Source organism: Coniosporium apollinis (genome assembly GCF_000281105.1).
Source record: "Coniosporium apollinis CBS 100218 chromosome Unknown supercont1.91, whole genome shotgun sequence".
In the NCBI taxonomy this organism is placed as follows: domain Eukaryota; kingdom Fungi; phylum Ascomycota; class Dothideomycetes; genus Coniosporium; species Coniosporium apollinis.
This window is the reverse complement of record NW_006913353.1, coordinates 1-10,964: the sequence shown is the minus strand read 5'-3', so window position 1 is coordinate 10,964 and position 10,964 is coordinate 1. Positions and strand designations below refer to the sequence as shown.

The 10,964-nt window shown below is 54.4% G+C and overlaps 3 protein-coding genes across 3 annotated transcripts; 1 reads left to right on the top strand and 2 right to left on the bottom strand.

Annotated features, from left to right (window-relative positions):
* Nucleotides 1-370: 370 nt before the first annotated feature.
* W97_09203 (uncharacterized protein) lies at nucleotides 371-4,356 on the top strand (the record flags this gene model as incomplete). The annotated part of the gene is made up of 3 exons (XM_007787065.1): nucleotides 371-422; nucleotides 474-3,574; nucleotides 3,625-4,356. 3 exons carry the CDS (start codon nucleotides 371-373, stop codon nucleotides 4,354-4,356), a joined length of 3,885 nt encoding a protein of 1,294 aa, XP_007785255.1.
* A 1,816-nt stretch (nucleotides 4,357-6,172) lies between these two features.
* Nucleotides 6,173-7,642, bottom strand: W97_09202 (uncharacterized protein; the record flags this gene model as incomplete). Its single annotated transcript, XM_007787064.1, has 1 exon — nucleotides 6,173-7,642. The coding sequence occupies one exon, from the start codon at nucleotides 7,640-7,642 to the stop codon at nucleotides 6,173-6,175; it is 1,470 nt and encodes a 489-aa protein (XP_007785254.1).
* Nucleotides 7,643-8,500: 858 nt separating this feature from the next.
* W97_09201 (uncharacterized protein) lies at nucleotides 8,501-9,996 on the bottom strand (the record flags this gene model as incomplete). The annotated part of the gene is made up of 4 exons (XM_007787063.1): nucleotides 8,501-8,764; nucleotides 8,824-9,582; nucleotides 9,643-9,823; nucleotides 9,914-9,996. The coding sequence occupies 4 exons, from the start codon at nucleotides 9,994-9,996 to the stop codon at nucleotides 8,501-8,503; spliced, it is 1,287 nt and encodes a 428-aa protein (XP_007785253.1).
* Nucleotides 9,997-10,964: the final 968 nt, after the last annotated feature.

The following is a 10,964-nucleotide window of genomic DNA, read 5'->3' as shown; positions in this document are numbered from 1 at the left end:
CGTTTGCCAGACGGGGAAGAATGCGTCTGCGTGGATCGTCAAGCAAGGGAGACTGCGAGTGATTCCTTCATACACCGACACGGCGTCCAAAAAACTTCGAGATCGCAGGCCAGGCCGGGCCTTTAGATGATCCGCGGCTGAAGTGGCCGAAATCTTGGCGCGTACAAGCATCGCGTCTGACGACATGAAGCGCGTCTGCCGACAGAGAGTACTTTGACTTCAACCACCCCAACAAAACACCCTTTGAATGACCTTGAAGTCGACTCTCCTGCGCCTCATCCTCGACCTCCTTGACCTCCACTCCGACATCGGTTTCGAAATGATATGACGGACTGCAAGCTTCATGGCGCTTGCCGCGCTGGTTACCGCAATGAATCTGAGTGACAGGTCGAGCTTGCACCCCTTTTTCGACAAGACCCGCCGTGAGTCAGCCTCATGCGGCACCAAGATCAACGCTGAAGTGTCGACCACAGGTAGTAAAGCTTCAACTGCCCTGGAACAGCAACCAATCTCGCCAGCCCTCGATAGAACTACAGCGGACGCCGGATCAGATGCCGGAAGCAATGAACCTAAACAGAAGAAGCGGGCTGGCAGAAAGAAAGTCAAGGCTGAGGCTTCGGTTGGCACAGCCAGACAGGGATCGATACTGTCTCTCACCCAGGGTCGGGTCGCAGAAGGGCACGCTGGCAAGGATGAAGCTACCTCCTTGGAGGAGGACCCTAATCTCAACCGCCGGAAGCGTCGCAGGACTACCCCCGCAGAGGATGGTGTTGTGCCGACTCCTGGAGAGCTACAGCCTGGTGCTCCATCGTCACTATCCTGGCACGAACAACTACTCGCAGAGGCAGAGAAGGGCTCTGAGGTGGTACAGCTGAGAAGCCTAGGTACAGCAGCCGCGGAACATAGCGCAAGCGACAGCGCTCTTGTCCCACAGACACCACCGCTCGATGAGCCTTCAATCTCGTTGCCTTCGCCGGCACAGATCGAGGTCCCCCACTCACCGCTACCGCTGGCCCAGAGCCGCCTGAGCACGCTGGACGTCGCTGGTCATGGAGTCAATCTTGAGCAGCCTTCAGCATCTCCACGAAAGATGACGCCTAAGAAGATGCTGAGGCTGAATGCCGCAGGCAGGTTCAGCTCGCCCGTATCAAGTCCACAACCAGCACCGAGCGACATTGCGAAGAAAATTTCGCCTGGTAAAAGGAAACGGTCTAGAAGAGTCAAAGGTCACAAAATGATTGTGATACGGTACGGACAAACTGGTCAGGATAGAGCTGCAATCGGTGGGAGAATTCAACAGATCCTGGATTCCAACAAAACAGTGGCGGATTCGCCGACAAAGCCCAAGAAGCCAGTTGGTCCACCGAAGCCCACCCATCCATTTTTCCTAGGGAAGACAAGTCAGGCCTCTGGCAATGGATTAGAAACGGGCTCTAAAGCGACCACTCAAGACACTTCTGAACAGGCCGATGTCTTCTCTAGACCTATGAAGACGGCTTCGACACCTGGAAAGATTAGGGCTCTAGCTCTAGCAGCTCACCCTCCAGACTCCGGTATATCCTCCTTTGCCGCTTTCGGAATAGAGCGAGCTAAGTTGTTAAGATATCCGGGATCGAGAGAAGCCCCTTGGCCTTGGAAAGGCACAGCTCATGTTCGGGAGCCGTTAGATGTCCAGTTGGTGTCTGGTCTTGTCCGGGAACCGTCCGCATCCGTGACTCGTGGTTCCTTACCTGGTCGTCGGAAAATGAAGGATAACGTCATTCAAATATCTACACAGGAGAATCTTATCTCCTTGTGCTCATGTGCTCTGGGCATCAGTTCAAGGAAGGATGCGCCGCATGAAGAAGACCGGGTTCCGGAGATGCTACGTGTGCCGAAAAGATTACTTGTGACTGGGGCAGACATGCAGTGTGCCGCCCGAAGGGAACTTCGATCATTCTCTGCGCTTCACAATCAGGATGAGTCAGAAATTTTCACCGCAGATGATCACCTTGCGATCGCCCATCCAGCATTGCGAAGGCTGTACAAGAGTATCAACAGCACACTGACAGCGTGGGAGAAAGGCCAATGCGAGACGCGGACCTGGACACAGAAGTATGCGCCAAAAGTTGCCGAAGACGTTCTTCAGTCCGGCACCGAAGCCATTATCCTGAGGAACTGGCTTAGGGGTCTGACTGTTTCGGCCGTTGAGGGCGCCTCCAAAGATGCTCCCAAAAGCTCTGGCCTATCGTCTCGAACAACTGCTGCCAAAGCTGCGACTAGCAAGCCGGTCAAGAAAAGGAAGAAAAGGAAAGCTGAAGATCTTGACGACTTCATCGTCGACAGCGATGGAGAGATGGCTGAAATGGACGAACTCACTGGTCCGGAGGATTTGATAACTGGAGAGTTAGGACGCGCTCAAAAAAGATCCGTAGTCCGGACCGGTGATCTCGAATCTCGAAATGGCCGTCCAAGCAAGGTGGCGAATGCCGTGTTGCTGAGTGGACCGCACGGATGCGGCAAGACAGCTGCTGTTTATGCCGTTGCGAAGGAGCTCGGTTTCGAAGTCTTCGAGATCAACCCGGGCAGTCGTCGAAGCGGCAAGGATGTGCTCGACAAGATCGGCGACATGGTGGAAAATCATCTTGTTCAGCGAGGTTCTGGAGGTTCCACCGCCGGGAGTGTTGCAGATGATATGTCACGCCTTTCGGACGCCCTCAACAAGGACCTCCAGAGCGGTCGGCAAGGCACCATGAACACTTTCTTCAAGCCCGCCATTCAGAAAAAAGCTTCACCAAAGAGCGAGCACCAAACTGCCAAGCCCCGCAAGGATACGTTGAAGGAGGCTGCGAAGCAATCCCAGCCGCGGCAGCAAAAGCAATCCCTAATTCTGCTCGAAGAGGTTGACGTACTCTTCGAAGAGGACAAGCAGTTCTGGATGACCGTTTTCAATCTCCTAAACCACTCCAAACGCCCGATCATCATGACATGCAACGACGAGAACCTCATCCCTCTAGACGCTCTTTCGTTACATGCCATACTCCGGCTCATCCCACCGCCGTCCGATCTTACTACAGACTATCTTCTCCTCCTGGCAGCGAATGAAGGCCACTTACTCAAGCGCGAGGCCGTCTTAAGCCTTTACGAGTCAAAACAGCATGACCTCAGAGCTAGCCTTACAGAGCTCAACTTCTGGTGTCAGATAGCAGTGGGCGACCAAAAGGGCGGGTTGGAATGGATGTTTCAACGGTGGCCACCTGGCAGCGACGTGGATGAACATGGCCGCACCATTCGGGTTGCCAGCAAAGGAACGTATCAAGCGGGCATGGGCTGGCTTGGCCGTGATTTAATCGCTGCAACCGAACATGTCGGCTTTGACAGGGATTTTGAGGTGCTCCGCGAGATTTGGGACAACTGGCACTTGTCAGCGGACTGGGATCATGACAGTTTTCAGAGTACCGCTTGTTTGGAATTACTTGGAGATGGGGATTCTTTGGCGAAAGACACTAAGGCTCTGAGTGATTTGGAGAGCCTGCTGGATGCGGCGAGTGCGGCCGATGTGTACTGCAAGATCGGCCTTACCACTGGCAGACAGGTATGTCCATCTACCTGAACCCTGATGTTCGTTCACTCAATACTTGGCAGGAGAGCATCGACACCACCCAACCTCCGATAACCGACAAGGCACGCTCGAACTACATCGAAGGCCAACCGGTCCTTCAAGCCGACCCCATCACCGACTACTCCGCCACAGACACCAAGCTCGCCCTAAGCACGCACCTAAGCATCGAACGCCAACTCGCCGCCTCCGACTCTACCGAACTCGAGCCCACTTGTCAGCCGCTCACTGAATCAACTCTAATCAACCACATCCGAGCTTACACGAACCACACCCGCACCCACGAGCCCCTCACCCGTACCGCCTTCTCCACCGCCTTCGACCCCATCTCCGAGCCCGCCCTCCACGCCTCCCACTCCACCACCACCGCACTAACAGCCTCGTCCTTCGACCGCCCCTTCAGCATCCTCACGACCGATCTCGCGCCATATGTGAGGAGCATTGCGGCCTATGATCTCAGGCTCGAGGAACAGCGGGTGCGGCTTAGTGGCCTGCTTTCGGAGGGTGGACGTGGGAACGGGAAGAGGGTCCGCACGACGAGGGCCGCGAGGAGTGCGCTCGAGGGCGGGAAGAGGGAGAACACGAGGCGGGAGAGGTGGTTTGGGAAAGAGCTGAATCTTGCTTTGGTGTTGAGGACGGGTGGAAAGGAATGGGCTGGCGCGGTTGGCGGCATGAGGGAGGGGGATGGGGTGGCTGGGTCTGTAGCTGGGTCCGCGGATGAGGGGAGTGCGGTGGATAGGCAGCTAGATGCTGAGTAGGGAGATGGAAGGGGTGAAGGTGGAAGCATAGTCGGTGGCATTGCTCATTTACGCGCACATTTGCTTTTTGCCTCATGGCTGGTGGACTCGGCGCTGCGCACTGCAACGGCGCAGGATGGAGAGGACCGACAACTTTTGCTCTTTGCTCTTTGCGGTTTGGCGACCTCAATTTGTAGCATTGCAGGAACGGGTGCTGGCGAGATGTGCATAGTCGGTATATCTGCGATATATAACATCAGGATTTAGTCTGAAGAGAGCGAGTTCTTGGTCATTGTTCTTTCCCCAACGGAGGGAGACAAGAGGCCTCGCCGCACACACGGATGAGTCTACACGACATAACTATCGTATCTCATCCTTTCTCTGCTGTTGATTCGAGGGTTAGGAGACCAAACTGTGTAACCGCATGAGCAGAAAGGACGTCTCTGGAGTGCAAATCAAAAAGCGCCCTGACTATGCCAAATCCGCAATCCAAAGCCGCTTGCTCATCTCAGACCTCTGTAGCACCCAGGATGAGACCAATGGAAACCCCAACTCTCTTCTTGATTGGGCTGCACCGCATACAGATCCTTCCAGAAGAACATGTCCCTCGTCCTCTCCTCACGCAGGCCTAAGTCCGCATAAGCGCCCGGAACAGGCCATCGGGCATTGATATACACCTTTTCCGCGGCTTCCCAGCCGAAGTGGCCAGCCAGTTCCTAGTCGGTGACCGCCACGATCCTGTCGTTCTCCACGATGATGTTCGACTAGGTGAGGTCGTTGCGCATGAGTCTGGTATCGATGTCCCGGTCATCGCCGAAGAGGATGTCTTATCCTGTTTCCTTTAACCGTAATTCTTGCGGGAATCGGGATCGGGCATAATGAAAGGGGGGGTGGTTGGCGGAGGGAGCACGGATGGTTTGTAGGGATTACAAGATTGAACGTGCCTGGTTCTTAAACGAGGTCTTTTGCTCCGGTGTCGGGCATGGGCAGGCGACGTTCAGCGTGACTCCGGGGATCCGCTGCTGAACTAGGACAGCCCTATCCTTGATCTGTAGGCCAACGATGGGAGACAGGTTTTTGGATCATGACAGGGAGTACAAGAAGCATCTTGCCTGCGAAATAAATTTCGCGAACCTTGACATCGCCCAACACCGTACGCGCAAGCGCAATGGCTTCGACTTCATTGGAGTCTACAATCGAGCGGTCCATTTCCGCCATTTCCGCCACTTTGCTTTCGCCAGCCTTCTTCGGGTCATTCGACTAACATCTAGGCCGGAAAAAAATCTCCAACACGGCGGGGGTTTCCTTGGAAATAAGTTTTTGCTGTTCTATATTTCATGGATCATTCCACTATGATAATCTTGTGTAGAGAGAGGCGATAGAGGGACGTCATGCTGGACAGGGTACGGCGTGGACAAGCGATGTACAGAAAAAGTGCTGCGAAGACACGTGATGACGATGAAGATTGGCGTGAGGTAGGTCACATGAGCGAACGACGAAGTCTTGCGTGAGACGAAGAGGTGGCACGCAGAGCGTATAGAATATTGCATGAGGCTCGCAGCAGCGTGAGCTGCTGGAGGTTCTGTCACGGAAACTCAATGAAACAAATGACGCCGGGGTTTGCTTGCCACGAGACTTTTCCTCTCGTGTCTGTGAACATATCGTGGTAATGCAGATAAAGGATTGAACTGGAAGGCCAATAGACGGTGGAACAACGCCAAGGATCTTCTAGATATGGATTCTGCTATGAGAGCGCTGTGGGTGTCAATAATATCGATGCTGACTGGATACCGGTGATGTTGCCATATGTCAGATTATTTACAGCGGCGCGCCCGGATCACCGTAGTTCAACGCCGATATCAGACGTGCGAATCCCATTACCCCGAAGAAGCAGCTTGACGTCGTCCTTGCAGCTTGAGGCGTGTTTCGTTAAACCCCATCTGTGGATCTCATTGATCCAGTGCTCCAGTCGCTCCACTCCAGAACTCGCGGTGCATCCTGACTCGCACAACAGCTTCATGGTACACCCATTCCACAATCCCTCCGGTCCGAGCGGATTTGGCTTGAGGATCCAGAACTGAAAATCCGCTCCCACAAACGTCAAGGCGAAGTGCATCATGTGCGCCTCGTCAGCTTCAGTCCAATGCCTCTTCAGGAGTCGGATCGCCTTCGACCTTAGCAAAAAACGGTTGTATAGGCCCAAGGACCCTACTACGGCCGCCTGGGCTCGGGCTTGCACGTCCGATTCGCCATCCTTCTTAAACTCGATGGTGAAGTAAGGGCATATAAGCCAGCCTTCATGCACGTAAAGGATGCTTCTGATCTCGCTCCGGTAATCCTCGTTGAAACCCACGAGCGACAGCCAGTAGGCGCAATCAGGCCGGGAGTCGAACTTATACTCGGGAGGCCCTTCTGTTTCGACACAGCGTGGGGGAGGGACCCACTTGCTTGATTTCGCTGGAGCGACGAGCTGAAGCATTCGCTCCGCACGCCACTTTCCATCTTCGGAAGCCTCGAGACTTGGATCTTTCCTCTTCAGGAATTTTTCGTTTGCAAACCAAACGTACTCCTGTTCACAGAAGTTCCTGAATTTCATAGCTTGGTAGGCTTTGGTGATGGCTCTGGTCGAATCACTGGAGAAGGATAGCCAGATCTCCGCTGCGTCGATCCCTTCAAGAGAGCTGTACGGAAACTTTTCTCCTTCGCTTGGAACGCTGGTACCAAAATGCCAGAATGGCCAGGTTGGACCCGTGTAAGGCTCGAGTATGTTGATGGGTGTAAGCGTGTCGTTTTTGTGATCCGTATCATCAATCACAATGTTATGGATAGCTGCGGCATACTCCTCAAAACCAGGCTTGCGAGGGTTCATAAGGTTTATGCGCGATGTCTTTGCGGACGCGGTGGCGGTGTACGACCGTGAGCTTGTAGTAGTGCCGAAGGGTCGAGAACTTAGACTAGGGGCGCTCTCAGGGATCGAAGGCGGCTCGGTCAGTTCCTCGGCATCGATTCCATACTGCGAGATACCCTTCGTGATCTCATCAACACTTCTAGCAGCAGTGTTGATCTTCTTTCTCCCTGCTGCAGCACCGCCTCTTCCTCGTCCTTGTCTGCTTCTCCCACCGGGCACTATAGGTTTGCGTTGGACGTTATCTCCTTCTGCGCCGGTAACAGGAGGTCCCATGTAGTTTGGCTGTGGTACACGGCTGCTTTGCATGGTATGAGACCGTGTTACTCTCCCGTCTTGAATGTCTTCACTGTTCGGCCCAGTACCGGTCTTCTGAGCTCGTTCTTGAGCAATAGGCGCCATCTGGTATACTTTCGTATCGCGAACTCTTCTCCACAATGCAGCCGTCCTATCCGGGTGTGTCGCAAACGGCCGGCGGTACACCCTCTCCGCGGTAGTAATCTTCGTTGTGTTTGTCCCAAGAGGACGCTGCGGCTGCACGCGCGACTGAGTGCAAGTCCCGCCATTTCGTGAATGGCTTAGCGGTTTCACCGGTAAGGCGACGGGTGACTTGTGTTGGTGGGCGTTGTCCGCGATTGCTGTGAGAGGTTGTCGTTGCCTGCTTGGCGCATGTGCAGGGCGATGCGAGTTGGATGTCCGAGGCGGGCCGCTTTGGGGAACACCGAGAACCTCAGGTTTTGTGTCTTGCGCGCGCGGCAGCGACGAGCGCGCAGCTTTCGTGTTGGGGCGTGGGTTTCTGTCTCCGCTGGTCGGTATAGCTGTTTCGCGCATCGCTGCGTTCCGTATGAATTCTTGGTATGTTGGATTGCGAGAGGATGTTGCGGGAGCGGATATACTGTTGCTATCGGAGACGGCGATATCTGGATTTGGCAGGACAAATATTCAGTTGGGGAAGTTCTCGCATGATCTGGAGGGAGCAGTGGGATCAAGAGGTTTTGGAGTGCAATTGCATTGTTAAGTCCAGTTCGACCGCCGGGTGTTTGAAAACAATGTTGCTATGCACGTGACTCAGCCCTCCCACGCCATCCATGCAGGTACTGTACAGTCTTCCACCCAATCATCGACCGTGCCTGTACTAAAACAACCACCCCAAGGATATCACCCTTCGTAAGTCATGGCCATGAACATAAAGACATGAGTCGCTTCCACGAATGCCGCTCGCGTAGTATTAACAAGGAGGCTCCCCAAGCCGCGGTAAAATCACCTGACTGGTAACGAGGAAAGGGCGCCTGAGCTCGCACTCACTGCAGCAGCTCTCTGCAGCGCAGCTTCCTTTCTCTTCGCAAGCAGGCTCTTCAGAGCGCCGAGCCATCTCGCCAAAGAGTCTTCGTCAGGTGCAGAGAAACGGTAGTTGCGCTCCTCGGTCAGTATCTGCATGCAGTGCCGTTTGGTTCTCGAGACTGGGTCAATGTCGACGGCGTTGATGATGTTCGGGAAAGGTATGATGAGGTTGGCGGAATATTCCTGCGGTAGTGTTAGCTATCTGTCTGGGCAGATGTACTGCCAGTGTCGACTTGACGCACCTCTTCGTTTTTGTACATAGCAAGAGTTCTTGGTCGCAGCACCGCCCACAGATGTTTCCACTGCCGCACGCCGCCTTTGGACTTGAGAATGTGCAGCCAGCCCTGGCACACAACGCGCCCCTCATCCGGCATGGCCCCTAACCCACTTATCTGACTCGCATTGCGTGCCATTGAAGGTCTTGTTGCGGGGTATTCTTTGTCGGCCTGCGTGCTCTCGGTGTTGCTGACATGGGGCAGCGACCATGTAGAATCCCTGGGATGACCTGTTCCAGCTGTATCCGAGAAGTCCGAGAACGAGCCTTGTTCGTTTCCCGAGTAGCTCATCAACCCGTGAGGCTGCTGGCGTGCGCTGTGCAGGTCTGCCGGAACAATTGTGCTCGTTCGTTGAAGTGGCTCATTCTCCGAGGAGCTAGATACCAGGTTCTCTCGGTTCATGTGCCTTTCGAAGCCCTGGTACGAGGTGCGTGCTCCGCCCGGGCTTGTGATCATCATCTCCTCTTCCTCCTCGTCTATGCGTGCTTCGCTGCGAATGAGTTCGACCCATTCCTGTGCTTGCTGTTCGCTTTCGGCGCTGAGGTGGAAGTTGCGAGAGGGAGAAAATAGGCCGAATACGTGTTTCGCTTTCCGCTTGGGATCCTTCTGCCGCGCAACTGCTGTGAGCTCCGAGAGCGTGATCTGGTGTCGTAGTTTGGTCTCTTCTTTGTCCTTGTAGATGGAGAGTAGGTTTGGTCGAAGAACTATGTGTATAGGTTTCCAGGACTGCATTATGCGTCAGCGCTGATCCCTGAGGCACAAGCGGGGGAGATCCGGCTATCATACCTTTGTCTTACGTGTACGCTTCAGCACCGCTCCCGCCTTGATTACGCGATCGAACTCGTAGCTCCCGTTATGGTTAACCGGCGAGAAGACGTCGAGGGTAACATGAGCATTCCGTATATTGCTGTCAATCTGTAATGGAGGGACCGATCTCGGTGTCACCAGCTTCAGATTACTGCGAGGCCTGGTTGTAAGGGTAAGCACGTTGCAAGTACCAGGGGTATCTTGAAGGTTTAGAGTCGGCGAGTTGATTCATGCGCTATCAAGCACTTACTTCTGGAGGTCCGCCTGGTTACGAGAGATTGGCATCGGTGTAGTTGGTAGTATTTCGGCAGGTCTTGGGGCTACGTCTGCCATTGTTGGGAATGCTTCTCAAGTGCCCTCTTGGACACTACGCAAGAACGGATCGTGAGAGGATTTACGCCACGAGGCGTCTAGGCTGTGCGGCCGCGAGGAAGAGGCGTTGCGCGTGGGGAAGCACGAGCGTGCACGAGGCAGGTGCTAATTGCGGGAGACTGGCGCTTGCGGAGGGAGAGCGCAGATGGTGAGCCTGGGGAGGCGTGGAGAGTAGAGCGTTCAATTCAGCGCATGCAAGCTGGCTTGCTCAAGGTGCGGTCAAGTAGAGTAGCGAATGGGCTGCGGTTCTGGAGTTTCTGAAGTATTGTGGTATTGTTGGTGGTGTGAGAGAGAGAGGGACCATTGGACAAGGGAATGTGGAGGATCGGCGGCGCACTGACGTTGGTGGGGTGTTTCAAAATCGTCACGAAACATCTGCGCCGACATGCATGAAAGAACATCTAACGTTACCTTTCTCCAACCAACGGACAGCAGCCGATCACATTTCACGCATAAACACCACATCAGACCACACGGCTCTCATCTCTGACCACTCAAGAGACAGCTGCCTGCAGGATAACGGGCGAGAAACATCCAGCACGACTCTTCACAGTACCCAGCTGACATTGGCCGAGACCGTGGGGCTTCGACTGACTGACTGACTGGCTCTTCCGGCTCTGTCTATCTAGAGAAATCCCGTACTCACACTTGATCTTTCGAGAAGCTACTCCTGGAACACCAACGGTTGTAAACCCTCGAGATGCCCGTCGTAAACCCCGAAAAGCTCGTTGCGCTGCAACGCAACCCAGAGGGCATAAGAAATGTAGGCAGAAGGCCGAAACGCTAGCCTGCAGGTTACTGACAGCTTCAAGATCTGCATCCTCGCACACGTCGTACGTTCGTTCCCGTTCTCCCACTCATAGTCCCCATCTAAGCGCCAAACTCGATAGGACCATGGCAAGACCTCGCTCACAGACGCGCTCATCGCC